This window comes from Tilletiopsis washingtonensis, assembly GCF_003144115.1.
Source record: "Tilletiopsis washingtonensis strain MCA 4186 unplaced genomic scaffold FA09scaffold_15, whole genome shotgun sequence".
Lineage (NCBI taxonomy): Eukaryota > Fungi > Basidiomycota > Exobasidiomycetes > Entylomatales > Tilletiopsis > Tilletiopsis washingtonensis.
Genome location: NW_020312012.1, coordinates 196,468 through 222,191, shown reverse-complemented (window position 1 = coordinate 222,191; position 25,724 = coordinate 196,468). Strand labels below are relative to the sequence as shown.

Genomic DNA, 25,724 nt, shown 5'->3' with positions numbered 1-25,724 from the left:
GCCTCGGCGCGCCGTGCATGTGTCTCACTTGACTCCGCACCGCAACACCTCAACACGCATCTTCTCAGGCGCAGCTCTGGCGTCGCCTCCATGTCCAGCAGCACTGCGCTCGCCGGCTTGCTAGATCCGTCGCAAAGCCCGCAGCACGCCAGCGCCTAGCTGGCAGCGCAGCGAGGGCACGCCGCGACGCAGGCATGATTGCGGCGCGGCCTGTGCAAGCCACAAGGCCGCTCTCTCGCCGCGCACGCTCAGGTGTGCCAGCATGAGTCCTCCTGCGGCACGACTGCACAGGTCACACAGCGATGCCATCGAGGCGCTGCCGTCGTCGACTCGTCTGTTGCTATGCAGCACGCTCGCGCTGCCCACGCTCGCCTCGCTGCTCGCGTTGCTCGTGCACAACGCCCTCAACGCTGGCGCGCGGCGCATCGCCGTCACACTCTGTCTGGGGCCTGACGATACCGCGGATGGACCGACGCCGTTCATCGAGTGCGCAGACGATGGCGCTGGCTTCTCCGAGGCTTGGCTACGCACGCAGGAAGAGCGCGTCGGCTCGCTTGCTCATGCGGCGACGGTCGGCGGCCTCAGTGTCGAGACGAGCGTCAATGGGAAGCGCTGGTCGCTGATACGCCGAGTGGGTACGATGCTTATGTGCTGCCTCGCCCCGCTGATCCGAGCTCAGGACGGCAGGACACTGCACAGCGGCAGCATGGACTCGATGCCGAGGTCGCTTCGCTCCCAAAGCAGTGCGAGTCGTAGCGCCGAGGTCGCAAGGGACCGTGGCAGCGTCGTGCGGGTCGACGACCTCTACAGCGCAGTGCGTCAGCTCCTGCAGAGCGCTGATGGCGTGCCAGCTCTGACGCTCTATCTCGATGCAGCTGCCTGTGCGCCGCACAGCACTGCAGCGCTCGGTCAGCGCAAGTTGCACGGCCTGCGTCAGCATGTTCAGCATGTTCGCCCTCTCGGCGCCGCGCACGCATATGACGCTCTGCCTGCGGCGCGATGGCAAAGAGCGTGTTCTGGCACGCTTCGCAGCGGTGCGTATCTCTGACCTCCATTGAGGCGCGTGCTCACGACCTGCAAGCAGACAGAATCTCTTATGCATCGCCTGGGCGACGCTCTCGACGTCGAGCTCTGCGACCGCGATGTGTCGCCCATCGACGTCCTGCTACCTCTCACCTCGTCTGTCAGCCAGCACGAATCGACCGCCGTCGAGGCGCCTCGCGGTACCGTGCGCGTCCGCGGCCTTCTCGCGCTGCAATCTGTCCCTCGAGGCGGGCAAGCCATCTTCTGGGCCGGCGCGCCAGTCTTCGACGACTCAGCAGAGGGCGCAGCATTGCACGACGGCGTCCGCAGCGTCTTTGCGCGCAGCACATTTGCACGTTCAGCCTCTGGCAGTCCAGTCAAGTCGCCGCGTGCAGGATACGTGCTGCATCTCGACGTCGTGCTCGAAGCCGCGCACGACGCACAAGAGATCGTGACCAGGGAAGAAGGCTTGGTGCTTGGTGCAGTCGACTCGATTCTACAGAGCGTGGTAGCGGACGAGCTGTGCAAGCGTGGCTTGCTTGCTGCGCCTCGTCGAAGCAAGCGCGCTGCCGCAGAGGGTCTGCAGCGAGCAGAGACGGCACCACCGACGCCACGCTTGGCTGCACAGAGCGCTGCAAGCACCTCTGCCCGTCCAAAGCGACCTCGCACCAGCTTGGGACAGCGCGTCGCAGACCTTGCCGGCGCGCGACCGTTGTCGAGCGACGCCCCCGCTGCTTTCGCCGCTGCGGTGCCGACAGCAACAGTCGAGCAGCCTCGGCTGCCGCGATTCGCTCGCCCGCCCTCCCGCCTCACCAAGGCCGATTTCTCGCGCCTTCGAAGCGATGATCCGCAAGCTGCGCCGCCAGATTGGCTCGTTCAGTCCCTCACAGGGCTCGTCGATCCCGTCCTGCCTCGATCTACAGAAGCCGACATCCCCTCCCTCGACACTGCCGTGCTCGAAGCACCTGCCTCGCCCGAGATGTCCCCTTCTCGAGCCTCGCAGCGCGCACGTCTCTCGGCTCACTCGGCACGAGCCAATGCCGTGCCGCTGCCCGCTGCTCAGCTGGCCTCGCGCTTCTTCGGCGGCTTGTCAGGCGGATCAGACATCCAAGCACTGCATACGTCAAGCTTGCAGGACGCTCGCGTGATCGAACAGATCGATCGCAAGTTCATTGCGAGCACGATCAGGCTCGAGGAACAGCAGGCACTTGTCCTCTTGGACCAGCACGCTGCCGATGGTGAGTGCTGTGCTCACACAATGCCGAATTCCTCGAGCTGACGCATCGTACCTCTGCTCAGAGCGCGTCCGCTTCGAGCTGATGCTTCAGCCGTTCCTACACGGCGCTCTGACGAGTACCGCTGCGTCAAGCATTCTCTCCGCCGCACAGAGCATCTTTCTGACGCCACGAAGCGTCTCGTCCTTACTCGAGCCTGCGCACGCGCACAGCGTTGCGCGCTTCGGCTTCTTGCTGGGCGCCTCTTCATCGTCCGACTTGATCGACGTGCACGCCGTACCCTCACTCCTGCGCGAACGACTAGGCGAGCGAGAGACGCTCAGCCAGACGCTGCAGAGCATCGTCGAGTGGCTTCAAGACGGCGGCGCAGGCGCACTCGAGGCGGCAGCACGACTGTACGTGCGCGATGAGCCGAGCGGAGGCAACGAGCGGATGTGGATGAGAGGCATGCGACACCTACCTTCTCGGCTCGCAGAGCTAATCGCAAGCAAGGCCTGCCGTGGCGCCATCAGTGGGTGCTGCGCATGGCGCCAGCGCAGAGAAGCAGCTGACATTGGGTGCGGCCAGTGTTCAACGATGCGTTGGAGAAGGAGCAGTGCCAGCGCTTGCTCGCGCAGCTGGCGGGCACGGCGCTGCCCTTCCAGTGCGCCCATGGCCGGTGCGTCTTCAGCTCCACCACCTTCCTGCGCTTTGCTCATCCGTCCGCGCAGACCATCGATGATCCCTCTCTGTCAGCTGTCCAGCGCCTCAGTGCGGCGCCCCGTCGACTGGGCACGTCTGGCAGACGCGTGAGGCCGTGAATAACATCGATGCAATTACCACAGCAGCGCAGCGAGCGAGGACAGAGCGGCCGAGGAGGCGTCTCGGCAACAGAGACGCGCCTTACGAGGCAGGCGTAGAGACGGGCGAAGGGATCACGCCGCCGATGGCGCGCAGACGCTCCAAGCCACGCACTCGTCGCTCCTCGAACTCGGCCTGCAAGAGAGTCGCTTTGTCAACCCCCGGGCTGAGTGCTCGTTCCAATATCAGCACCACTCACCAGCGCCCACGACGACTTGTCCTGCCAAGCTCCCAAGCCCCTCTCATCCTCCTTGCCTGCTCCCTCCGGGCGCGCAGGATCATACCGCGTCAGAATGCCCGCCTTGCGATGTCCATGTCCCGCCACCACGCCATCTCTCGGCAGAGGCGCTCCATGCTTCTGCTTGTGCTCCGCGCGCGCATTGCTCAACACCTGACGGCGCAGCGCCTCTGCCTTCTCCCAGTTGGCGCGCGTCGATGCAAAGGTGCCGTAGCCGGAGGTGGCGAGCACGAACCACGGCGGAATCGTGCGGCGTCCAGACTTGAAGCAGTAGCGAGAGACGGCGGTGCAGTAGAGCGTGCGGCCAGCGATGGGATCCTCGATGGGCGCAGGTGCGCCTTCGGCTTCCTCAGCCTCGCCGGGCAGCTCCGTCACTGGAGGCTTGCCTTGTGGCTGCGCTGCGTCTTTGAGGAGCTTGCGCAGGTTCTGCGCCGAGAGTGTGCGCTTGGCGCCCGGCGGAGGACGCTGGGGACCCTTGGCAGGAGAGACGAAGCGGGCCACCACGTCTGGCGATTCCCGCGTCAGCGAGCGAGGGAACAGGCGAGACTGAAGACTCACAGCACCACTTGTCGTCCCACGCCTCGACATTCATCTTCACTTCGAACTTGCTCAGCGCCGGAATCTCCTTGTGGAAGGCGAGGGCTGCGCCGCCCAGAGCCATCCAGCCGCCATCGAAATGGACTGCGAGAGGTGGAAGGCCAGGATGAGCTGCGGGCGCGAAAGGGGGCGGGGAGCGCGAGAGACGCACAGCGAAGGAAGCGAGGAGAGAGATGGCCCATGCGCGCATAGTCGAGGATCTTGGAGTAGCACGAGTTGGAGACATGTCCGCTGCAGGTACTAGAGTCAGCCAAGGCCATGGCGAGAGCCGCTGACCAGCCGCCGCCGCCTGCCGCACCTCGCTCCACTCACTTCCAGTCACAGTCATCCGGCCAGGCGCGGAAGCAAGCCGTGCTGACATCGGCAAAGAGATCTCTGCCCAGCGGCAGACTGCTGAGCTTCAAGCTCGGACTCGTGCCCGGGCTCGTCGTCGGGAAGCGCTGGCTGCGAATCCAGGGCAACAGCGGGTGGACGCTGGGGCGTGCCTTCATGCGCGACCAGATGGCGGGCAGGAAGACGCGGAAGTGCCAGACGAGCGGAAAGGACTTGATGTTGGCGACGAGCAGCAGGAAGAGAAAGGAGGAGAGCCAGCGAGGCAGGCGGAACTGCGAGGGCAGCGAGGCGAGAAAGTCGCGCGAGAGAATGACGCGCAGGGCGCGGCGCACGACGTACGGCGGCATGACGTGCGGGTCCGCGACAGTGCCCGGGTTGGTCGTCGACATGGCGGCGTGTGCGGCGGGGTGAAGGGGTGTGAGGGTGAGAAGTGACGGAGCGGAGGCGCGTCCAGGCACCAAGCCAGGCACGCAAGCGAGCTGCCACGGCGGCGAAGCGAGCCTCGCGGCGGCGCACGGCCACGGCGCCTGCTGCCTTTGCTGCTCCACACCGCACGCTGTGCAGATCCCGGCTCGCGAGCAGGCAGAAGGCCGAGCGCCGCGCCGGACGCCGACGTTCGCGGTCGCTGCCTTGAGATCCAGCCTGATGCCGCGGCTGCTCAGCGTCGATCCCTGACACTCGGGTGCAGCGTTCAGCCGCTGCCGCTGCTGCAAGAGTGCACGCATGGCTGATGAGGCCGTGGCCGCCAGCTCCGCGGGGTAGCAAAGCGTGGGGCGGCACGACGTGACGCGACCCGGCTTCCGGCACGCGCCTCTGCCGGCTCAGTCGCCCCAAGCTCCTTCGTTCTCTGTGCCGCACCCTGCAGCTGGACCAGCTGCCGGCTTGCTCTGCGAGAGATCTAGATGAGCCTCGGCAAGCAACTCAGACCGTCAATGAGAGACTCTGCGCCCCAGCGGTTCAAAGCCGCGGCTGTGGCTGCTCAACGAAGCGGCATGCCTGGCGCCTGCGGACCGTCGCGCTCTTTTCGCGCTTCTGCAAAGCAGATCTTTGCTGTGAGCCGGCCAAGTCGTGACCCGAGCCTGCTGCGGCATCGTCTACTGCAGCACATCTGGGCAATATTGCCGCCAAAAGCTCAGCGAGGTTGAGCTGACTCGCTGCTCGACGCCGGGAGCATGGAAAGCAGCGCTGGCGCCTCGCGCAGTCTCAGCGCGAAGTCTTTTCTCCGCTCGCTGAACGCCCCTCAGACTTCTGACTCAAAACGGTCTCTTCGCACGGCCCTTCAGAATCTCGCTCCCAGCCTAGTGTCGTTCCCAGAGACGAGGCCTGCCGGCGCTAGGGATGGCGAGCGCTGCAGCATCCGCGCCGGCATCGCGGCGGCTGCGCGAGGCGGGCTGGCAGATCTAGCAGCTTGCAGCTCGCAGCCCGCAGCATGCACAGCGGGCGGGAGGATCAAGCGGGCGACGTTACTGCAGAGCAATCCTCCCCGAAGAGAGCTGCAGAGCGCAGGAGCCGCTTGTGCGGGTCAACCTCTCGAGTCGGAGCCGAGGCTGCCAGGGGCCTACGCGCCAGCGTCTCTTGTCCTCGCCCCACAGGAGGCGCGCCACGCGCGAGAGCTGCGGAGGCGAGGCATGACAAGGGCCGCATTCGTTTTGCGCAAGCAGAAGGGCGCTCCGAGAAAGGCAGGCAGTGCAGGCTGCCGTGGGGGCGGGACAAACAAACGCTTCAGAGCCAAGGGGTGCGGCTCCGAGTGTCGGCAGTAGCGTCGCCCAGCCTGGTCTACAGTCTACATCCGTGGCACAACCGTGGCACGTCTGCGTCGCATCTGCGGCGCAGCTCTGCCGCAACTGTGCCGGGTCGGGAGGTGCCTTGCATCCCGATGTCCGGCACAACGCGCGAAGGACATCGCATGCTCCCTGCAGAGACAAGGCAGCGAGCGAGTAGACATGCAAGCCGCTGCACGGGGCCTATGCGCGATGCATGCACTCCGCATCGGCGGCCACAGACGCAGCATCGGCGACGGCGCTGCACAGGCGGAGCGAGAGGCAGCGGCAGCGGAGGAGGCTCGGCGAGACGCGTCTCTTGTGCTCGTTGCACGCGTCGCGCGCGGCGCGTGCTAAAGTGTCGCCGTGGGACAAGGCGGCTTGGCCCCCTCTGCCCCCTGGGCCTCTTCTCTCGCGTCATGCGACCCTCACCTCTCGGCTCCGTGCGAGGACAATGTGAGCGCTAGGAGGGGTACATTGACGTCAAGCCCCCTTTGAGCTTGCCTGCCCGGCACACACAACGTAAGCGTCAGACGGAGGTAGACAAGCGACGCCAAGGGTCGCCTCTTGTGCCCGACGACAAGGGCGTCCGCGCGCCGTCGTCAGCTGTCTGTCGCTCTGTCGCGACGCCACTCAGCCGCGTTTGTGTTGGTCGGGGTCGTCAGGAGTCCGCTGCGTATGCCGCTCGGCACCTTGTTTGTTTGTGCCATCTCCGCCGCGCGCCGCCTGCTCCGCCCTTTGTGATCGTCGCCCTCTCAAGCACGCTTGGCAGTCCGCCAGGCCGCACTGCGCTCGTGGCATGATCGACGCTTCATCGGCCTTAAGAGGGCTTGTCGTCGTCGCCTCTCTCCCGTCTCATCCCCTCCGCTTCTCTCTTCCGCTCCCTCTCGCACTGTCTCGAAGCAAGACCCAGCCATGTTCAACGCCACTCTCTCGCGCGCCTTCCCCTGCACTCCCTCCAGCGATCTTCCTCCCGTGCTCCTCTCCTCAACCCGCGCTCCCAACGCTCCTCGTCAGCAAGTGTCCCGAGCGCCGCTTTGCGGACTCGGCATCTCGTGGGAGGGCTCGAGTGAGGCACTGCAGAGCATCACCATGTCCGACTCATGCGTCGAGTCGTACGACCATCTCTCCGTCGGCGGTCTGCAACCTCCCTTCGTCCCGTCGTCCCGCAAGCAAAGCTGGTCGCAGCTCGATCGTGCATTCGACGGTCTCACCGGTGCAAGCTACTGCGCTTCAAGCGCCGAGTCCATCGAGTCGTCGGCCATGAGCAACCTCAGCGACGAGGACTCGACGTCGCATTCGCGCGCACCGAGCACGGCCCCGTCAAGCGTCGCTTCGCCACGTTCGCCACCGCAGCAGCCGCAAGTCGACTGCGGTCGCTTCCTCTCGCCTCCAACACCCGCACACTCGCCGGCGCCCTCGCACCCCGCGCCCATGCGGTCGTTGGGCACGCGAGAGCGTCTCGAGACGCGTCTTCGCGGCCTCGCAATCGACGTCGAGTCTGCTTCCTCTAAGGCCGTCTCCGGCGCGCCATCTGGCCTCGGCATCAACATCAACACGCACCCCTCCTCAACCCCGACGCCCTCTCAAGCGCGTCGTCGGCGTTCTCCTTCCTCTCCACCGGCACTCGAGACGTCCTTCAGCCCTTCCATCACCCACGCCGCGGGCAGCGCACCTCGTCTTCCATCTGGATTCATCGAGGGTGCAGAACTCAAATGGCTCCGGCGCGAAGCGTACCTGCTTATTCCGCTGCGCGTCACCAGCAGCCCTCGTCCTGCTGCGCGAGGACCGTCGACAAGAGCAATGCAGGATGCTAGCGTGCAGCAACAGCAGCGCACGGCGTCGCTGCCGCCGCCGACGGCCGCAATGGCAAGACGCAGAATGCCCAGTGCCAGATTCCATCCTTATGGCCTGGGCGGCGCCACTGCGGCTGCTTCGGCTTCGCCCTTCTCGCCGCCTTCGACTGTGCCGCCGCCGAGCGCTGCTGCTGGCTCGACGAACGCTACGCGCCCCTGGGACCTCTGAGTCGCGGCACCTCACTCAGCTCTTGCTTCGATACCCTATCATTGCCTTCACATGGCCGTCTAATGTCCTTCCACGTCTCGCTACGACCCCTCTTCCCTCTCTACTCTTATAGTTTCAGCCCTTATACGCAGCGTGCTCAGCGCTGGTCGCTTCTTCCTCTTCACACGAAGCACTTCGCCTTTTCCTCCCCTCGCGGACGCCTCATACCCTGCTTCTGCTCCTCATCCTAATGCCATGCCTCGCTTGTCCCTCTGCTCTCACCAGTTGTGCCAAGTCGTGAGATTATCAAGATCGCGTGTCGCCCCATTGCCCTTCCCTCGCTCTCGCATACTCTCCTACAACTCCACCCTCCCGATCTCGCCCACCACATCCCTCGCCTTCTCCGCCGCCAGTTGTGCCTGACTAAGCACGGCGCCGTCCGCTGCGCTTGCGCCGCCGAGATTGGAGGCGCCCCAGATGTAGTACGACGCCCGACGAGCTGCGCCGCGTGCGTGTTGCGGGAAGTGGAAGACGAGAGAGTACCAGAAGAGGAAAGTGAGAGAGAGGACTACTGTGCCTGTTTCGGAGGGAAGAGGACAGTGCCAGGTGGATCAGCAGGGAGAGTGCGAGAGCGAAGGCCAACGGCGAGGTGAGGCAGCTTGCGTGACCTGCGCCGTCGCGAGCAGGCGGCGGGATGCGACGTTCGCTGCGCAGGCTGTGTCGCCACGAGGAGACGCCATCGCTGTGTGAGCTGCACCTTGCGGCGACGACTAGAGTGCAGCCCACGTCGACAGCACTGCCCTCGGCGCGAGAGTCGCCCTGATCACCCATGCCCGCCGTGCCGAGCAAGTCCCTCACCTCGCCGAGCCCCCTTCCTCCTGGCATGCCCCCTCGCCGCAGCGCACTCACCGACAAGCACCTGTTCCCACCACTCGAGCATGCCCCAGCTGAATTGGCCGTCGATGTACATCTTGCCCCTCCACAGCGCCGAGCGCGGGTCGGAGAGGGACCATGTGGTGCGGCCGTACTGCGTGGGCTTGCGCGCGGTCGCTGAAGCGCGAGGTGCGAACGCGGAGGACTTCGGTGTCGGAGTGCGCTGCGAGGCGGAAGAGGCTGGACGCGACGAGGACGACGGCATGATGAGAGCGGTGGGGGAGGAGAGGGAGAGAGCAACACATGCGCCGGCAGGCGCGGCCCGGTCAGCGAGGCGCGAGACGTGCCGTGCGAGACCGCCCGCCGCCGCCGCGCGGCGCCGAGGGGCCAACGCCAAGGCCGCGCTGCGCTGGCGCACGGCCGCCGAGCGCATCTGCTTCTCCCTCTCTCACCACTTCTCCTCTTCTCCCCGTGGCAGGCATGTACAATCACCAGTCGCGCCACATGGGCAGCACCGCACCGCGCGGGGCCTACAACGGCTCCTCGAGCGCCGGCTATGGCGGCGCCGGCAGCAGCGGCTCTTCCGCGGCCGGTGCGCAGCTGGGCGCTTGGGCAGATTGGGCGGCGCGAGGCCTGGAGCTCGAGGAGAGGGCGCCGACGCAGCTGGGCAGGATGATCGGTGCGTTGCTTGAACGCGGAGGGGCCGAGTCAGGAGACTGACGCTGGCGGCGCAGAACGAGCGTGCGATCCCATCAATCGCTCGCCTGATCTCGCGCACAACCTCGAGGTCGCCGACTTTGTCACGAGCAAGAAGGCCAACATGTGCGTTTCCCTTCCTGGCTGTCCTCGCTCACTTCGGCAGTGGGAACTGATGACGCTCTCTGTGCACAGGCCGAGAGAGGCGGCGATGGAAGTGGTGCGGCTGATCAACTCGAGACATCCGCATGTCGCCATGCTGGCGCTGCATGTGAGTGAGGCACGACGGTGGGCGCGCTTGCGTCTGCGTGCAGAGCTGCGTTTTGGAGCCATCATGGCCAGCAAAGCATCACAGCAGAGCGACGCGTTCTCGTCGAGGCGCGGCGGCTCGAGCAGCGCTGAGCCTGCCTTCTCCTCCTAGCTGCTCGACACGCTCGTCAAGAACTGCGGCTATCCCTTCCACCTGCAGATCGCGACGAAAGAGTTTCTCAACGAGCTGGTCCGACGCTTTCCTGAGCGTCCGCCCATGTATGCCACGCCCACGCAGAGCAAGATCCTCGAGCTGATCCACGAGTGGAAGTCGACGCTCTGCGTGAGCAGCAAACACAAGGAGGATCTGGTGCACATTCGCGATATGCATAGGCTGTTGGGGTACAAAGGTGAGTGGAAAGAGAGAGAAAGAGCGGGAAGGCGGCTGTAGACTGTGGCAGCGTGCGGAGAAGAAGAAGAAGTCGGGGAGAAAGGGCAGGACGTTATGCCAGAGCGAGGACTGCGACTGACACCTGTGCCTTCCAGGCTATCGCTTCCCCAACCTCGACTCTCGCGTCGCCGGCGTGCTCAACCCGGAGACTGTGCGTATTCGGCACCCCTCGCAACGCTCCCACATCGCAGCTGACTCCTTCCGTGCGTGTTGCAGACGCTGCGCTCGCCTGAGGAGCTCGAAGAGGAGGACCGAGAGGCCCAAGCTGCTGTAAGTTCTCACTCGCCGCAACGGAGCTCAAGCGTGCGGACAGCTGATGTGCGGACGGCTGCGACGCAGAAACTGCAAGAGCTCATTCGACGCGGCACGCCTCGGGACTTGGAGCAAGCGCAGGAACTGATGGTCATCATGAGTGGAGCTGTACGTTGCATGCTTCCTCTCGCAGCCCTCGCACTGCTGATCCTCAACGCTCGAGCAGGAGCCAGAGAAGAAGCCCGACTACAAGTCGCAGACGGCCAAGGAGCTGGACAAGGTTCAGAGTCGCGCGATTCTGCTCAACGACATGCTCAACAACGCCAATGAGGGAGAGAAGTTTGCCAAGGGAGATGCGTACGATGTGAGTCTGCTCCACATCGGAGGAGCGGCTGGCGATGCAGCGCTGACAAAGCCTGGACGCACAGCAAATCTCGAGCCATCTGAAGAGCGTGCAGCCGCGCCTGCAGAAGTGGATTGGCGAGGCGGAGGAGGGCGAAGATGCGGCGGAGCACATGGGTGAGTCCGACCACGTCCGGCAAGCTTGCCGTGCTGGAACCTGCCTGACGTCTGTCTAGACCGCCTGCTGCTCATCAACGACCTCATCAACCGCGTCTGCGAGCGGCACGAGGCGTTCGTCAAGGGAGACTTTAGCGCTACTGCTGCTATCGATCCTTCGTGAGCAAGCTCTCCACTCCTTCCGTGTTGCGTGCAGTAGCTCACACGCTCTCCCTTCTCCAGTATCGACCCAGCTCGCGGCGGAGCCGATGCAGTGCCGACGGCCAAGATCAGCGATCTGATTGACTTCGCAGACGAAGCCGACGCCCCTTCCTCCTCCTCTGCGGCTGGCGGCGCCAACTCGCTCTTCGACGACTTTGCCACGCTCAACTTCGACTCTCCAGCGCCTGCTGCGGCGCCCACGGCTGCATCTCAACGCGCGATGCCCTCGTTGGCCGCGCAAGGCAAGGCCTTGGCTGCACCGGCGCTCACTACGGCACCCTCCCTGCTGCCGACCAACCTGCTCGACATCTCCGACTCTACGTCCTCTTCTACCGCGCCTGCAAAGGCGGCGCCTTCGACAGCAACGCCGCCGCCCGGCTTCGGATCGTGGGGCGCCGTGCAGCTGCCTACGCGCGTCGGCGCGGGCAGCAACGGCGGCAGTGGGGCGAACACGCCAAAGACGCAGCAGCCGCAGCAGACGCAGCAGAAGCCTGCAGCTGCTGCGGATCCGTTTGGTGACCTTGATGCGCTGTGGAAGTGAGGTGCGGCGCGGTGGACGCCAGTCATGGCTGGAGGATACCACTCGACGACGAGCGCCGCGCGGTGCGCCTTGTTGGGCCGCTCCGCTGTTGGGCTCATCGGGCGGATGACAATACAGATGCTGCTCTGGCCCGTGCGGGTGAGCGTGAGAGAGCACACAACGGACGAGGTTGTGGCATGTCTGACAGTGGGCTGACATTGCTGAGTTTACTCGGGTGAGGGCGAAGGGAAGAGAAGCGGGTGGAATGTGTGCACGGCACGAGCGGTTGGGAGGGAGCTTGACATCAAGGGCTGGACGGGCATGATGGTTCGGCGTGACGGTGAGAGGAGGGGGAAAGACGGATAGATTGAAGAGTGTGTTCGAGCACTTGGGTGTGAGGGAGCTAGGGAAAGAGACGCCGCGGATGGTAGTACAGTGGGTACACGGGACGAGAGAGGAGCATTTTGATGATCGAGGAACTAGCTACCAATCAAGAGGTTGAGGGGGCCATCGCAGCGCATCGCAGTGGAGAGAGAGAGGCGCGCTTTTACTGCGGGCCGCCGAAGCCCTGCTGGGGCTGGCCGTAGCCCTGCGGGGCCTGGCCGTAGCCCTGAGGAGCCTGGCCGTAGCCCTGCGGCGCCTGGCCGAAGCCCTGCTGGCCGTAGCCCTGCGGGGCGCCGTACGACTGCTGGCCGTAGCCCTGCTGCTGGCCGCCGAAGCCGCCCTGGCCGCCTGTGGACGAGAAGGGTGTCAGCGCTGTAAGGTGCCCGGCACAGGCAGCACAGGTTCGAAGGACCCGCGCCTCTCCGCTTGCGCGATGCACGGCAGAGAAGGCGCAGGCCTTCGGTCCCGGCTGCTAGGCTGGGTTATACTGACCGTAGCCGCCGAAGCCAGAGGCAGGAGCACCTCCGGCACCGTACTGACCACCGTAGCCACCACCGTAGCCGCCCATGGCGCCGCCCATGCCGCCGCCCATGCCGCTGCAAAGAAAGGATCAAAATGGGTCAGCGTCTGCACGTGCACTATGCTCTGTCAACGGCACGGCACTCACCCGGCAGGGCGCGAGTTGGCCATGTTGACGCGGATGCGGCGGCCGTCGAGCTCCTGCTCGTTGAGCGCGGCAATGGCGGCGTCGGCCTCCTGCTGCGTGCCGTAGGTGACGAAGCCGAAGCCGCGCGAGCGGCCCGTCTCGCGGTCCTTCATGACAATCTGAGACAGGAGAGGGTGAGCATGGTGGCGGACAGGAGACGACAGGGCGACGGGTGGTGGTGGTGCGAAGCAGCCTGCTTCGCCTTGCGGCATGCAGGATTGCAGACGGCACGCAGGCTTGCTGCAGAGCTGCGCCATGCGACCACCACCTCTCAACGCCACCGCACCGCGCCGCCCAGCTGCATGCCGCTCGCCGCGCACTCACGTAGTCAGTGAGCTGGCCGTAAGCCGAGAAGGCGTGGGCGAGACCATCGTCGGTCGTGTTCCACGAGAGGTTGCCGACGTAAACCTTGGCAGCCATGATGACGAAGCTTGGAGAGAGAACGAGACTAGGGGTCGGAGAGCGAGGTCGTGCAGACGAGACGAAACGGGACGAGTCGCGGAACGAGACGAGACGAGAGAGGGAGAGAGAGCGCGAAGAGGGCACGGGTCGAGTCAGACGGGTCGGAACCGGGAACTGAAGCAGACGAGTGCAAGAGAGGTGTGGTGTGGTGGTGCGAAGGGCAGGCTGACGTGCAGCACGGCGCGCGCTTGAGCCAGCGCAGAGAAGCCCGCTCGCCTTGGGCGCTGCGCTGGCGACGCCTTGGGCGCTGCGCTGGCGACGACCCGCCCGCTGCCCGCCCGCTGCGCAGAGAGCGGTGTGGGTGCAGCACGAGCGGCGGCGCGCGCGAAGGCGGTGGCGTGCACGCCAGCAGCATCAGCACAAGGGCCGCGCGGCCGGCCGAGTGAGCCGAGGGCGGTGCGAGACTGATGCGGTGCCTGGGCCGCGGCCGCGCGCAGGAAGAAGGGCAAGGCGCGGCTCTCGCGCGTCCCTCCTCGAGCGGCGAGTCACCGCCAGCCCCTCATCCCGCCATCAGTGCCCCTCGCTCCTCCGACACAAAGACAACCTTTTCTTGTGCTCACGCTCACGATGCTGCGGTAGCCTGCTGGCGTGCAGAGAGCGGATACAAGCTGGAAGAGAATAGCGAGAAGGAGCCTGTTGCTGCTGGCTCAGCGCAGGCGAGCGCGTCGCTTGCTCGCGTGCGCTGGTGGCGCGGCGAATCGCCTCTCTGCGCGCCTGCTGCACCCTGCTGCCGCTCGCTTCGGCCTCTTCTCTGCCGCACCGCGACGGTCCTCCTCCTGTCCGGCGCAGCTATACCTGCGAGTGCGGCCTACCCCGGAATGCGGTCGAGGCCGCAGAAGATGAGAGCGCTTCATGCACCATCCGCATCCTCTCTTTGCGCTCACCCGTGCATCAAGCTGGGCGAGCAGAGGCGTGGCCCAGGCTCGAGAGCAGAGGGCGGTGCGCCAGGAGGCCGTGGTCACGTGACGCACAGCTCTCTCCGTCGATGTCGCGAGCTCTGCTCCGTCGAGTTCTTCGCCCTAGCACGCAGCTGCTTCGCTTCTTGAGACGGATAGCGCCAAGATCTGATGTGAAGAGAGCCAAGCGAAGACGGAAGGGGCCAAACCCAAGGCCGAGCGAGCTGCTCCGCGAGCCACTCGCGCTGATCCGTGCACCACGTAAGCCTCACAGAGGCCTCTCTCGCCTCTCATCGATGTTGTGCTCGCGCCGACTCTTCGCAGTACATGAGTCCAAGCCCACGTATGCACATCGAAGCAGGAGCACCAAGCTTCCAAGCCTTTGAAGCTCGCATCGAGGTCCGCAGCCAAGAGAGAGCGCGACGTTCCTTTGGCGACATCGACGCGCGCGCGGCGCCAAGGCTCCTGCACGTCGCTCGGGCTGGAGAGGCAGCCGGGCATGACAGGTCTCGGGAACGCGCATGGCGCCTCTGTGCAGCAGCAGCAGCCGCGAGCGCAAAGGGCGCCGTGGCTTCCACGCAACGAACCCTTCTGCCGCTTCGCTCTCAGCAGCTGAGCGGGGGATGCGAGACGTGGCGTACGTACGCTATGAGGAGCGCATGGCTTGACGATCGCCTCGTCGTGCTCTCGAGACGGACGCGAGACGCAAGTTCGCACTTGCGTGCGTGCTTGATCGGCTCTGACAGCGGTACATGGCCTGCGCTACCAGACTCCACTGCGTCTCGTCGATGGGGTTCCGAGCTGATTGACGCTGTCGCGCAACTATGCCTCGCGTCTCTTGCTTGCTCGAGAGGCGACGCCCGTCTCGAAGGCGGCGATGCTGCGCACCTCCCACAGCGGCATGCGACAGGAAGCACGGTCGTGAGAGCCTGTGATCAGGCCGGCTTAAGCGGCAGAAGAGATCGCTCTCCTTGTTCGGCCTCGGTGGTCAAGCGACGGAAGCCGCAGCCGTCGAGCACGAGAGAGAGAGCACAGCAAGCCGTCGCTCCGGCTGCCGTCCCGTTCGGATCTGCTGCTGCCGGCGATCATCTCACCTCCACCACGCTCCACCTCTCGCGAGCGTTTGCGCGCGTCTGCAGCTGTGCCGAGCTCCGCTGCGGCAGAGAGAGGGCTCCACGCTTCGATTCGACGCCCGCGGCTTTGGGCCAAGGACCCCCGCCGACTCTGAGCGCCGTGCCTGAACGAGCCGCTGGGAAGTTTGCGAGAGGAGACGGGCCGTGACAACGAGGACGCCGAGCGTCGGCAGCAGACGACATCATATCGGCCGAACCGCCTTTGTCCCGCTGCCTCGTGAGCGCTCAGCTCAGCCTTGACGCTTGGCCGAGGAGCGAGAATTTCGTCTGCGCTCATGCTGCTCGTGGCCCGTCTGCGCGCTGCCGCGGCGGAGAGAGCGGCGCGTTGCGATGCACGCTGCAGATCCGCATGTCACGCTGCGATGCTGCGCTGGAGCGCCGAGGCGGCGCATGTGCCGATGAGGGTGCCTGCCCTGCGCCTGTTCGTACGCGCAGCTCCGACGCCCGTGCGCTGCGGCTGCGAGGGCAGTGCGGCAGCAGAGCAGCACACCAAGGCGCCGAGGCGAGGCACCGACGCGGGCGCAGACGCGGCCGGCAGCAGAGCAGAGGAGGAGCAGCGGCAGGCCGTTTGCTGCTGTTGATCTGGCGGCTTAGGGGCATCTTTGCTTGCACCCTCGCGCGAGCAGCGAGGCGCGCGAGGGTGCACCCGCACCGCGTGGCTCGCCTGTGGGCGGACAAGCGCGCTTCTGGCTCGCCAGCGCCGCTCTTCCGCGGCCGCCACGAGGTGAGCTCGAGGTCGGTGAGGGGTGCAGCGAGAGAGGAGAGAGAGAGAGGGGCGGCACAGGGTTCAGACGCGCGCCGAGCGTGCGGGCGGGCGGACACAGGGCGCGTGCCCTTGCATGCGCCACGCGGGAGCGCCCAGACTGCTCGCCTGCCCGGCCCCTTACTGCGCCAGGCTGTGCTCCTGGCGGCGCGCTGCCGGCGGCCGGCGGTGCAGGCGCGCGCGTCGCAGCGGCCGCCTAGCGCCTCTCGCCGCCTGCCGCCTGCCGCCCTCCGCCTCGCGCCTGACGCCGCCGCCGCCCGCCTCGCGCGCTCGCACCGCTGCGCCTCACGCTCAACGCTTGGCCTTGCCTCGCCTCGCCTCGCCCTACGCCAACGCAGCGCATATCACTCCGACCCTCTGCTCCTCCATCTCCACACCCCTCCCGATCTGCCGCCTGCCTTGCTTCTCCATCACCCTCGCTCGCTCTCATCCACACACGCCGCGCGTGCTGCCTCTCACTCTCACCCTCTCGCCGCACACTCTCTCGCATCTCTCTAGCGCCCTCGCCGCGCCCACGTCCGTGCCGCCGGCGCGCTCCCCCGCTCGGCCCGCCCGCACCGGCTGTGCACCGCATCCGCCTCTCACAGCAGCAGCCATGTTTGGCAGCTCCAGCCGCGCGTCGAGCAGCCGCCTCGCGGCCGCGCGGCCAGCCCGGCGCAGTGCCGCGCCCTCGTCCTCGCGCGTGACGCCGCGCCGGCTGCTCTCCCTCGCCGCTTCGGCCGCATGTGCTGCCTCGCTCGTCGCCACCGGCGCCGCCGCGGGCCGCGCCGCCGGCGAGTTTGAGGTCGTGCAGGCCAACTCGCTGGCGTCGGCCATGATGATGGCCCTCATCAACGACCACGACGTCGTCATTCTCGACAAGGTCGAGAACAACGAGGCCAAGCTCGACGACGGGCGGCCGGTGTGGGGCAGCATCCTCAGTCTCGACGACAACACCATCCGTGCCGTCGACGTCAACAGCAACACGTTCTGCGCCAGCGGCGGCCACCTCGGCAACGGCTCGCTGCTCGTGGCCGGTGGCAACCAGGCGGTGCAGTACGGCGGCGCCTCGCTCACGCCCGGCCAAGATCCCACGACGGGGCCGTACAAGAACACCGACGGCAGCCAGGCGCTGCGCATCATGGACTTCACCGACACGAGTGCCAATCTCGAGTGGAACGACGGCACGCAGTTCATGGTCTCGAAGCGCTGGTACCCCGGCATCGAGACGCTCGCAGACGGCAGCATCCTCCTCATCGGCGGCGCCACGGGCGGCGGCTACATCAACCGCAACTACCCCAACGACTCGCCGCCGTTCCAGGGCGGCTCGCTGCAGAACCTCAACGGCGGCGGCGCGAACCCGACGTGGGAGTTCTTCCCGTCCAAGGGCAACACGCCGGCCGTGAGCAACTTCATGAGCGTCACGAACGGTGAGTCGTGCGTGCGTTCCAGAGGCTGGCCATCTCGCTGACACCCTCACAGGCCTGAGCATGTACCCGCACACGTTCCTCATGCCCAGCGGCCTGCTCTTCATGCAGGCCAACGTCAGCACTGTGCTGTGGGACTACAACACTAACCAGGAGACGTACCTCGCCGACATGCCGAACAGTGAGTGCACGCAGAGACACGGCGGCATGGGCGCTCACCTGACGCGCTTGCCGCAGACAACGTGCGCGTGTACCCGGCCTCGGGCGCCACGGCCATGCTGCCGCTCACGCCGGGCAACAACTACACGCCGACGATTCTCTTCTGCGGCGGCGCCGTGCTGAGCAACGACCAGTGGGGCAACTACACTGCGCCCAACGTCAATGTGCTCAACATCGAGGCGAGCAAGGACTGCTCGAGCATCACGCCCGAGACGGCCGACGGCAAGCAGACGGGCAGCGGCTACGTGCACGAGGAGGACCTGCCGCAGGGGCGCACGATGGGCCAGTTCATTCACCTCCCCGACGGCACCATGGTCATCGTCAACGGCGCCAACAAGGGCACGGCGGGCTACTCGAACCAGACGTGGACGTTCACGGCCGACGGCACGCGCACCGAGGGCATGTCGGCCGACCCGACGTACCAGCCGGTGCTGTACGACCCGACGAAGCCGCAGGGCCAGCGTCTCTCGAGCACGGGCTTTGCGCAGAGCAACATTGCGCGCCTCTACCACTCCTCGGCCATCCTCATTCCCGACGGCAGCGTGCTCATTGGCGGCAGCAACCCGCACCAGGACGTGGCGCTCACGATGCCGCTCAACTCGGTGCCGCAGGCCTTCAACACGACGTACGAGCTGGAGAAGTGGTACCCGCCGTACTTCTTCCAGGAGCGGCCCGTGCCGACGGGCCTGCCGAGCAGCATCCTCTTTGGCGGCAACACGTGGAAGTTCAAGATCGACGCCGCCTACATGAACCGCGACAATGCGGCCAACTACCGCGCCAAGACCACAAAGGTGCGCGTGATCCGCCCCGGCTTCTCGACGCACGCCATGAACATGGGCCAGCGCTCGCTCGAGCTCGCCGTCGCGTACACGGTCAACGACGACGGCAGCGTCGACTTTGAGGCGATGCCCATGCCGCAGAACAAGAACATCTTCGTCGCCGGCCCCGCGCTGCTCTTCGTCGTCGTCGATGGCGTGCCGAGCAAGGGCGCGTACATTCAGATCGGCTCGACGAGCATGTCCGGCGTCATTCCGAACAACTACGCCGTCGCGGCCAACCCGACGCTGCGTGCCTCGACGACGCAGTCGGCCAAGAGCTTCAACGGCGTGCCGGCCAAGGACTCGTCCAGCTCGTTCGGCCTTGGCAAGATCATCGGCGTCGCTGTTGGAGGTGCCGCCGTGCTGGCGGCCATCCTGCTCGGCATCTGCCTCTGGCGTCGCTCGGCGAACCGCAAGGCCGGCGGCGGCGGCAAGAAGGGTGCGACGCGCAGTGCCGGCGCAGGCGTCGTTGCCGGCGGCGCCATGTACGGCATGGGCACGTACGGCAGCGGCAACGGGCCAGAGTACAAGCGCGTCGACACGCCCAACTTCATGCCCGGCCGCGCCAGCATGGGCACGTTCGACAGCTACCGCATGAACGACGTCGGTGGCCCTGCCAGCATGCCCGGCACGCCCGGCACGCCTTCGCAGCGCTACTACGACCATCCGGCGGCTGGCGCACGCGCTGCCTCGCCGCTCGTGCCCGGCCAGCGCTCGCCGAGCGGCGGCTCATCTGCGGCGGGCGCGTACCAGCAGCAGGGGTGGGGCGAGCACCAGGCGGCAGGTGACATGGGAGAGGAGTACTACCGCGACGGTGGCTACTCGGATCCGTCGCGTCTGTACGATGCGCACCAGCCAGCCTCGAGCAACCAGCTGGCAGCGCCTTCGCCGTACGCCTCGCACCAGCAGCTCGCGCCACAACATGCGCGGAGCTATTCGCAGCAGCACGACTACTTCCGCGGCAGCAACCCGTAGACGGCGACGAGGCCTGCATCCGGCTCTCCTTCTCTCTCTCTTCATGCCTTAACGCCTCCACTCAGCCCGCTGCGCCTGCGCTTGCGTTCGACCTCTGCTTGCACGTTCGCTCTACTCGCCGGACCCGTCACCCATACGAAAGCTCAGCCGCGCGGCGTGGCCCAGCCCGCTCCTTCCTTCTCCACCCCACTTCGCCCTTGACGTCTCCACATCATCACTCCTATCTCCCACGCGCGCGTGCTCTTCGTCCAGCCACGCCCTACTCGTCTGTCTCTTACGCCACGCCTCTCCGGTCCGCGTCTCGTCCGCGCCCGCTCGTGTCTCTCCAGTCTCGTCTCGCTCGCTACCCGCTCTACTCCACACTGCTGTCCGCCAGCCTATGCGCTCGCCGAAGCGGGTGAAATAAATGCGTCTCCATCAGCTGAATCGTGGACATGTGAAGCTGCTTGCGCGAAGTAGGGCGACGGGCGAGAGAGAGAGAGGCTCATCGTGGGCGTTGAGCGCGTATGACGAAGAGATGCTCGCCACCTGCTCGCCGCTGCATCGCGATCTGACGGTGCGGTTGCATCAGCGACTGCCCTCAGCCAGACGCCTCCATGTGCTTCCTGAGTCACTCACCTCGGCGAGCAGGCCCTTCGCTTGCATCTTCGCCACGAGCGCAGGGGGATCATTCGCCCGCAAGGCGAGGAGATAGAAGAGCCCGCCGGGCGCCAGGATTGTCTGTTTGCGGTGCGTCAGCGCGCCGTGCCTCCAGCAAGCAAGCGCACCGGAGCTCACTTCAAGCCCATCTTCCAGCAGTGCCTCGACCAGATTCGTGCCCGTCGCCCCGCCCGCCCAGGCACCCGCTATCCCGCCCGCCGCTTGAGCTGCTGCCTCCTCCTCTGCGGTCGTCGGTACATACGGCGGATTGAAGAGGAGAATGTCTATCAACCCGCCTGCGGCCCGAGAACGGGAAGAGAGGGAGGAGAGGAGTGGCGAGAGGATCGGTGAGAGCGCCACCTGAAGACAAGGGTTAGTCGTCGTGGAGAGAAAGAAAGAGGGAGACGAACGGAGTTGGCGCTTCCTGTTCGTGCAGTTGCTGAGGCGGCATGAGGGTTGATGTCGGTGCAGAGGTGTGCTGTTGGCCGGCGGAGTCAGCTTAAGCAGAAAGCGTGCCTTACTGTGCACTCACCACAGTCATTCTTCCCAACGACGGCAGCTGCGAATGCGCTCACGCAGCCGCTCCCCGACCTGCGTGCAGGGAGTCCGCATCAGCCTCTCCGCTCCCTCCTTCCATTTCGGCACAAGCGCACCCAATCTCGACGCAAAGTCGCCGACTCCCATCTCGCAGCAGCGCAGCGTCCGCATCGAGGGCGTCAAGCAACAGAAAGGTGTCTTCTGCCGGCTCGTAAATATGCGCGTACTCGGCGCGCGAGAAGGGCAGTTCGGGCGTCGGTGTCGAGACGGCTGCCATGTCGCGACTGCAGGCTGATCAAATGCCAGTCAGACAGACGTTGCCAGACGAGTCGCTGCGCGAATGAGAGATGCTCTGAGGTGCTTGCCACAGTGCTTTGCGAGCGCTCTTGCTGCTTTTGAGAGAGACTTTGACTTGACTGGTGAGGTGAAAGCCTCGGCGCGAAGAGGGAAGGCAAGGCGGCCGCGCCGCCGTGGCGCGGCAGGCCAGGCGGCAGGCTCAACTGTTCCCACGCTCTCCGCCTGGATCTGCCCTCGCGCCTTGTGAGCTGGCAGTCTTCTCGCCTCCCGCAGTCAGTACCGGGGCAGTCGTCGGAGCATCTGCGCTCGAGCTGGGCGAGAGCATCTGCCATGCGCAGATCCAAGCGCCGCCTGCTGCATCACAGCCCGTGGCGCAAGATGCGGGCGCGAAGGGCGGGCTCGAGCTCGCGTGCGGCGCGTGCAAGGCCGAAGCGCGGCGCTTGAGTCGCCGAGGGCGTGCTCGCGGCCCGCCAGCCAGCGCACCCACACGCCGCCTTTGCTGGCCCGCACACGTCGACATGCAGCGACGAGCTCGTGGCACACCTTCTCTCCATCACCATGGTCGCAGCCTCTCATCAGGACAGCATAGGTGGCGCCCTGGCACTTGCCAGCGTGCAGCCGCGTCGAGCCGACGGCTTGCTCGCGGCGGCGGTGACGGTGACGCTGCGCCACACGCAGCGCGCCAGCCGATCGATGTCGCCGGCCGACTACAAAAACGCGCCTCGAGTGGCGCGTGCCGAGTACAAAACGCGGCGGCCCGATTCTAGAAGATTTGTACTCGCGCCCCGCCTTGCGCTCCGCAGCTCTTGCATCAGCCAGCCCGGCGCGCCTCTTGTTCACCCCTGGCGGTCGCTTCGCACTCGCACTCGCGTCTCCCACCCACCCCGGCTCCCTCACTCGGGCCCATCCTCTCCCTCTCTCTCGCTCGCGTGTGGCAGTCACCGAGTCTTTGTCCCTTTGCCCCAGTGCAAAGTGAAGAGCTCGAGCCCGTTCCTGCCCTCTTGCCTCTCTCTCACACCTCGGCGCATACTCGTGGCTCTTTCGCCTCGCGCCATTGCTGGTCTCTGCTCCAGCATCGCCCTCCTCTCTGCTCTTCTCTTCGGATCGACACCTGCACCCCGCTCGTGGCCGGCCACATCGGCTCACGCTCTATCTATTCACGCCCGTTCCGTCTGCTCGAGTCTATTACCAGCGGCCTGCGCGCTGCTGTCCCCCGTGCTGAGAGCGAGTGCGCCAGCCGCGCTGCTGCTTCGCTCGTCCGCCTCTCTCGGTGAGTTCGCATGGCCCGACACTGGACGAGGACTGGAGCAGGGCATGACTCGTCGCATCAAGCATGCTACCTCATCGCGCGGGCAGCTCAGCGGCTGCGTTGCTCGACCAGGTCGCGTGACCGGCCCTGAGGGCGAGCGCCACCGCAGCATGCCCTGCTCCGGCAGCCCACTCGCTCTGAGTCAGCACTGAGCACAGCCCTTACCTGCAGGCCGTCTCCGCTTTAGTCCTGCTTCGTAGCGCTAGCCTCAGCGAGAGAGGCGTGCGCCGCGGCTCTCTCCGCCTTCAGCAGCGCCGCCACCCCATCTCTGGCGGACGCCATGACGCCCGCTCCCTCTGCGCACTCGCAGCAGAGCGGCGGCAGTCCGCCGTCGAGCAGTGCCTCGCACTCGCACGTGCCCAGCGGCTCCGTCTCGACGGCTCGCTCCACGCCGCCGCTCGATGGCGGCAGCAACTATGGCGGTGCCAATGCGCCGCATCAGCCGACGCGTCCCGCCAGTCCGGGCAGCGAGGGCAGCGGCAAGCGTGTTCTCATCTGTCTGATGCGCCTGGATCTGCGCATCGAGGACAATGCTCTGTTCCACTAGTGAGTTGCTCGAGCTGCTGCTGCTGCCGTGCGTTGCCGACACCCGCTTGCCAGTGCCCACACGACGACGCCACCGCCTGACCCGGTGCTGGCGCACCACACGCACTTCAACAAGGACAAGGACATCGATCTCTCTGGCCTGCACAGCCAGGCCGACTATCTGCTGCCGCTCTTCGTCTTCGATGAGCGCACCATGGAGCTCAGCGGCCTGCCGGGCTACGAGCGCCGTGGGCCCGAGGCGCGCACGCAGAACTACGGCTTCTGGAAGACGGGCGGCTACCGCGCTCGCTACGTGGCCGAGTCGGTGTACGACCTGCGCTCTCGGCTGCGCGAGGTGGGCTCAGACCTCGTCATCCGCTTCGGCATCCCCGAGGTCGTCGTGACGAACTTTGTGCGCGCCTTCCAGGAGCGCGGCGACGAGGTGGAGGGCGTGTGGCTGCAAAAGGAGATGACGCACGACGAGGTGCAAGTCGAGACGGAGATGGCTCGCATGCTCCAGGGCACCGGCGTGCCGATGCGCTTCGTGCACGGCAAGACCCTCGTGCATCCTGCCGATCTGCCCTTCGAGATCGGAGACACGCCCGACGTCTTTACGCCCTTCCGCAAGCGCGTCGAGTCGCTGCCCAACATGGTCCGCCCCTGCTTCCGTGCGCCCAAGACGTGGAAGTCGGTGCCGCCGCTGCCCGAGACGCCCGACTATGCCCTCGACGTCTCGTACGAGGTCGACGTGGATGGTCTCTCGCCACGCCCGCCGCAGGAGCAGAGCCAGCAGGAAGGCCAAGTCTCGTTCCACGACATTCTGCGCTACCTCATTGCGCCCGTCAGCGAGAACGGGCCGCCCAGCAAACAACTCACTGCTCATCAACTGCAGGAGCGGCATTCCGCCTCTGCCTTTCCGATGCGTGGCGGCGAGAGCTCGGCGCTCGAGCGGCTGGACTGGTACTTCGTGCGCGGCAAGTCTGCCGACTCGAGCCGCTGGGGCAAGGCCGATCCGCCGCCCGTGGCGCGCTACAAGCAGACGCGCAACAATCTCGTCGGACACAGCTACAGCACCAAGATGTCGCCCTTCCTCTCCTACGGCTCCATCTCGCCGCGGCAGATCTGGGAGGCGCTCGACTACCACGAGCGCAAGTTCGGCGAGGACCGCAACACGTACTGGGTGCGCTTCGAGCTGCTGTGGCGCGACTACTTTTTCTGGGTCAGCGAAAAGTACGGCGACTTGCTGTACAAGCTCGGCGGCTTCGAGGAGCGCAGCGACCCGCGGCAGGCCGAGCAGAAGCTGGCGGCCGGATGGTGGAAGACGTGGGATCCCAAGAGTGCGCCGCGCGACCATCACATTTCGCGGCTGCTCGAGGGCCGCACGGGCATTCCCTTTGTCGATGCCAACATCATCGAGCTGCGCGAGTCGGGCTTCATGTCGAATCGCGGCCGGCAGAACGTCGCCAGCTTCCTCACCAAGGATCTCGGCTACGACTGGCGCATCGGCGCCGAGTTCTTCCAGAGTCATCTCATCGACTACGACCCGACGAGCAACTACGGCAACTGGCAGTACGTTGCCGGCGTCGGCAACGATCCGCGCGCTTCGCGACACTTCAACGTCGTCAAGCAGGCCAAGGACTACGACTCGCACGGAGAGTACGTCAAGCTTTGGATTCCCGCACTGCGCAATCTGCACGCCGACTTCTGCCAGACGCCGTGGCTGCTCGACGCCGAGGAGCGTCGCAGCTACGGCCTCAAGACGACGCAGATGGACATCGCATGGGACGCCTACCCCGCCGCACCGATGATCGAGAGCGACACGTGGCGCAAGCACTACGAGCGCAAGGAGGGCGTTGGCTCGAAGATGTTCGGCAACCCGCAGGAGAAGGTCAAGGACGGTCGGCCAAAGCGCGGCGGCAACAAGCGCAACGCAGGCGTGCCTCCTCCTCCGCCGCCGACTTCGCACAACCAGAACGGAGGAGTGACGCCCGGTGCATTCGCACTCTCTGGTGCCGGCCAGGGCCCCAAGCTTGGTCCTCGCGGCACTGGCGCCGTGGGCGCACAAGCCTCGCCGTACCCTCCGCTCAACATTCCCGGCCGCGTCGCGGCGCCGCTCCACGAGATCCCGCCGATGACGAGCAATGCCTCGGCCTCTTCCGCACGTTCGGCATCGCCGTTTGGCGTCGTGCGACCACAGCAGGCTGGAGGTGCTGTGGCGGTGCCCAACGCGCTCGCAAGCCTCGGAGGAGGTGTCTCATCGACGGCCTTCGTCTCGCAGATGGGCGGCCTGTCGCTCGGCAATGGTCTGCCTCGCGGCAACGCACAGGACGCACCTGGTCCACGCGCGCCCGACTACGTCAGTCCAGCGCATCAGCATGCTCAAGTCGCGCAGCAGCCGCCGCCGGGCATCTCTTCGGCCTCGGCGCCTCAGCAGCCGCAGCCTGGCTACACGTCGCGCGCAGCGGGCGGCGCAGGAGTATTTGGCCGTAGCAGTGCGGGCCTGCATACGCCAATGGGGCAGATGGGACGTTCGAGTCCCTCGATGAACGGACCGGGCACTCCTTCGAACGGCTATGCCGCCTTCTCTGCGCTCAGCACGACCAACAGCGCCGGCAGCGCGGGCACGGCCACGCCGCCGCCGGGCATCCATGGACACCGTCAAGCGCCTCCGCAGCCGCACTCGGCGATGCAGCAGCAACAAGGGTACCCGCAGCAGCTGCAGCAGCGCCCGATGCAGACGCAGCAGAGACAGCCGCCGCAGCAACAGAGATCGGCGGACCAACAGACGAGCTGGAGAAGAGGCCCTAGCTGGCCGGCCGGCACTTCGCGCGACTGAGCCCCCCAGTTCCAGCAGCCAGCAGGCA

At 66.1% G+C, this 25,724-nt stretch overlaps 10 protein-coding genes across 10 annotated transcripts; 6 read left to right on the top strand and 4 right to left on the bottom strand.

Moving 5' to 3' along the window:
• The first annotated feature begins 47 nt into the window (after positions 1 to 47).
• On the top strand, positions 48 to 3,405 carry FA09DRAFT_361585 (hypothetical protein). Its single transcript, XM_025745375.1, has 7 exons — positions 48 to 631; positions 680 to 814; positions 876 to 1,034; positions 1,085 to 2,261; positions 2,323 to 2,769; positions 2,826 to 2,916; positions 2,969 to 3,405. Exons 1-7 carry the CDS (start codon positions 263 to 265, stop codon positions 3,048 to 3,050), a joined length of 2,460 nt encoding a protein of 819 aa, XP_025597135.1. The 5' UTR covers positions 48 to 262; the 3' UTR covers positions 3,051 to 3,405.
• FA09DRAFT_320378 (hypothetical protein) lies at positions 3,044 to 4,947 on the bottom strand. The gene is made up of 5 exons (XM_025740976.1): positions 4,246 to 4,947; positions 4,085 to 4,164; positions 3,895 to 4,017; positions 3,298 to 3,842; positions 3,044 to 3,233 (listed from the first exon to the last, which is right to left on the bottom strand). The coding sequence occupies exons 1-5, from the start codon at positions 4,653 to 4,655 to the stop codon at positions 3,141 to 3,143; spliced, it is 1,251 nt and encodes a 416-aa protein (XP_025597134.1). The 5' UTR covers positions 4,656 to 4,947; the 3' UTR covers positions 3,044 to 3,140.
• A 2,171-nt stretch (positions 4,948 to 7,118) lies between these two features.
• Positions 7,119 to 8,051, top strand: FA09DRAFT_339788 (hypothetical protein; the record flags this gene model as incomplete). The annotated part of the gene is made up of 1 exon (XM_025744252.1): positions 7,119 to 8,051. The coding sequence occupies one exon, from the start codon at positions 7,119 to 7,121 to the stop codon at positions 8,049 to 8,051; it is 933 nt and encodes a 310-aa protein (XP_025597133.1).
• A 33-nt stretch (positions 8,052 to 8,084) lies between these two features.
• On the bottom strand, positions 8,085 to 9,070 carry FA09DRAFT_330933 (hypothetical protein). The gene has a single exon (XM_025742804.1). The coding sequence runs from the start codon at positions 8,913 to 8,915 to the stop codon at positions 8,454 to 8,456; it is 462 nt and encodes a 153-aa protein (XP_025597132.1). The 5' UTR covers positions 8,916 to 9,070; the 3' UTR covers positions 8,085 to 8,453.
• A 277-nt stretch (positions 9,071 to 9,347) lies between these two features.
• On the top strand, positions 9,348 to 12,066 carry FA09DRAFT_330931 (VHS-domain-containing protein). Its single transcript, XM_025742803.1, has 12 exons — positions 9,348 to 9,582; positions 9,638 to 9,725; positions 9,795 to 9,870; positions 10,021 to 10,258; positions 10,395 to 10,450; positions 10,516 to 10,569; positions 10,639 to 10,719; positions 10,778 to 10,915; positions 10,980 to 11,070; positions 11,130 to 11,229; positions 11,293 to 11,950; positions 12,032 to 12,066. The coding sequence occupies exons 1-11, from the start codon at positions 9,384 to 9,386 to the stop codon at positions 11,810 to 11,812; spliced, it is 1,641 nt and encodes a 546-aa protein (XP_025597131.1). The 5' UTR covers positions 9,348 to 9,383; the 3' UTR covers positions 11,813 to 11,950; positions 12,032 to 12,066.
• Positions 12,067 to 12,347: 281 nt separating this feature from the next.
• FA09DRAFT_330930 (RNA-binding domain-containing protein) lies at positions 12,348 to 13,493 on the bottom strand. Its single transcript, XM_025742802.1, has 3 exons — positions 13,206 to 13,493; positions 12,843 to 13,000; positions 12,348 to 12,771 (listed from the first exon to the last, which is right to left on the bottom strand). The coding sequence occupies exons 1-3, from the start codon at positions 13,299 to 13,301 to the stop codon at positions 12,648 to 12,650; spliced, it is 378 nt and encodes a 125-aa protein (XP_025597130.1). The 5' UTR covers positions 13,302 to 13,493; the 3' UTR covers positions 12,348 to 12,647.
• A 2,079-nt stretch (positions 13,494 to 15,572) lies between these two features.
• FA09DRAFT_330928 (hypothetical protein) lies at positions 15,573 to 16,089 on the top strand. The gene has a single exon (XM_025742801.1). It carries the CDS (start codon positions 15,735 to 15,737, stop codon positions 15,951 to 15,953), a length of 219 nt encoding a protein of 72 aa, XP_025597129.1. The 5' UTR covers positions 15,573 to 15,734; the 3' UTR covers positions 15,954 to 16,089.
• Positions 16,090 to 16,577: 488 nt separating this feature from the next.
• On the top strand, positions 16,578 to 19,987 carry FA09DRAFT_320368 (DUF1929-domain-containing protein). Its single transcript, XM_025740975.1, has 3 exons — positions 16,578 to 17,544; positions 17,597 to 17,722; positions 17,779 to 19,987. The coding sequence occupies exons 1-3, from the start codon at positions 16,731 to 16,733 to the stop codon at positions 19,551 to 19,553; spliced, it is 2,715 nt and encodes a 904-aa protein (XP_025597128.1). The 5' UTR covers positions 16,578 to 16,730; the 3' UTR covers positions 19,554 to 19,987.
• On the bottom strand, positions 19,938 to 21,160 carry FA09DRAFT_330927 (putative methylase). Its single transcript, XM_025742800.1, has 6 exons — positions 20,846 to 21,160; positions 20,725 to 20,783; positions 20,603 to 20,670; positions 20,331 to 20,552; positions 20,172 to 20,273; positions 19,938 to 20,103 (listed from the first exon to the last, which is right to left on the bottom strand). Exons 1-6 carry the CDS (start codon positions 21,004 to 21,006, stop codon positions 20,038 to 20,040), a joined length of 678 nt encoding a protein of 225 aa, XP_025597127.1. The 5' UTR covers positions 21,007 to 21,160; the 3' UTR covers positions 19,938 to 20,037.
• A 1,455-nt stretch (positions 21,161 to 22,615) lies between these two features.
• FA09DRAFT_339782 (cryptochrome) lies at positions 22,616 to 25,696 on the top strand (the record flags this gene model as incomplete). Its single annotated transcript, XM_025744251.1, has 2 exons — positions 22,616 to 22,881; positions 22,936 to 25,696. The coding sequence occupies 2 exons, from the start codon at positions 22,616 to 22,618 to the stop codon at positions 25,694 to 25,696; spliced, it is 3,027 nt and encodes a 1,008-aa protein (XP_025597126.1).
• Between the last annotated feature and the right edge of the window lie 28 nt (positions 25,697 to 25,724).

Excerpts from the sequence above, each read along its gene's own strand:
- FA09DRAFT_361585 (XM_025745375.1), top strand. The coding sequence starts at position 263 with ATGAGTCCTCCTGCGGCACGACTGCACAGGTCACACAGCGATGCCATC. Across the intron at positions 632-679 it reads GCTGGTCGCTGATACGCCGA|GACGGCAGGACACTGCACAG; the intron begins GTGGGTACGATG and ends ATCCGAGCTCAG. Across the intron at positions 1,035-1,084 it reads TTCTGGCACGCTTCGCAGCG|ACAGAATCTCTTATGCATCG; the intron begins GTGCGTATCTCT and ends ACCTGCAAGCAG.
- FA09DRAFT_320378 (XM_025740976.1), bottom strand. The coding sequence starts at position 4,655 with ATGTCGACGACCAACCCGGGCACTGTCGCGGACCCGCACGTCATGCCG. Across the intron at positions 3,843-3,894 it reads GTGGGACGACAAGTGGTGCT|ACGTGGTGGCCCGCTTCGTC; the intron begins GTGAGTCTTCAG and ends GGGAATCGCCAG. Across the intron at positions 3,234-3,297 it reads ACAAGTCGTCGTGGGCGCTG|GCCGAGTTCGAGGAGCGACG; the intron begins GTGAGTGGTGCT and ends ACTCTCTTGCAG.
- FA09DRAFT_330933 (XM_025742804.1), bottom strand. The coding sequence starts at position 8,915 with ATGCCAGGAGGAAGGGGGCTCGGCGAGGTGAGGGACTTGCTCGGCACG.
- FA09DRAFT_330931 (XM_025742803.1), top strand. The coding sequence starts at position 9,384 with ATGTACAATCACCAGTCGCGCCACATGGGCAGCACCGCACCGCGCGGG. Across the intron at positions 9,583-9,637 it reads GCAGCTGGGCAGGATGATCG|AACGAGCGTGCGATCCCATC; the intron begins GTGCGTTGCTTG and ends CTGGCGGCGCAG. Across the intron at positions 9,871-10,020 it reads TCGCCATGCTGGCGCTGCAT|CTGCTCGACACGCTCGTCAA; the intron begins GTGAGTGAGGCA and ends TTCTCCTCCTAG.
- FA09DRAFT_330930 (XM_025742802.1), bottom strand. The coding sequence starts at position 13,301 with ATGGCTGCCAAGGTTTACGTCGGCAACCTCTCGTGGAACACGACCGAC. Across the intron at positions 13,001-13,205 it reads ACGGCCAGCTCACTGACTAC|ATTGTCATGAAGGACCGCGA; the intron begins GTGAGTGCGCGG and ends CTCCTGTCTCAG. Across the intron at positions 12,772-12,842 it reads GCCAACTCGCGCCCTGCCGG|CGGCATGGGCGGCGGCATGG; the intron begins GTGAGTGCCGTG and ends CTTTCTTTGCAG.
- FA09DRAFT_330928 (XM_025742801.1), top strand. The coding sequence starts at position 15,735 with ATGCTGCGCTGGAGCGCCGAGGCGGCGCATGTGCCGATGAGGGTGCCT.
- FA09DRAFT_320368 (XM_025740975.1), top strand. The coding sequence starts at position 16,731 with ATGTTTGGCAGCTCCAGCCGCGCGTCGAGCAGCCGCCTCGCGGCCGCG. Across the intron at positions 17,545-17,596 it reads CTTCATGAGCGTCACGAACG|GCCTGAGCATGTACCCGCAC; the intron begins GTGAGTCGTGCG and ends ACACCCTCACAG. Across the intron at positions 17,723-17,778 it reads CCTCGCCGACATGCCGAACA|ACAACGTGCGCGTGTACCCG; the intron begins GTGAGTGCACGC and ends CGCTTGCCGCAG.
- FA09DRAFT_330927 (XM_025742800.1), bottom strand. The coding sequence starts at position 21,006 with ATGGCAGCCGTCTCGACACCGACGCCCGAACTGCCCTTCTCGCGCGCC. Across the intron at positions 20,784-20,845 it reads CGACTTTGCGTCGAGATTGG|GTCGGGGAGCGGCTGCGTGA; the intron begins GTGCGCTTGTGC and ends CCCTGCACGCAG. Across the intron at positions 20,671-20,724 it reads CGTTGGGAAGAATGACTGTG|CACACCTCTGCACCGACATC; the intron begins GTGAGTGCACAG and ends GCCGGCCAACAG.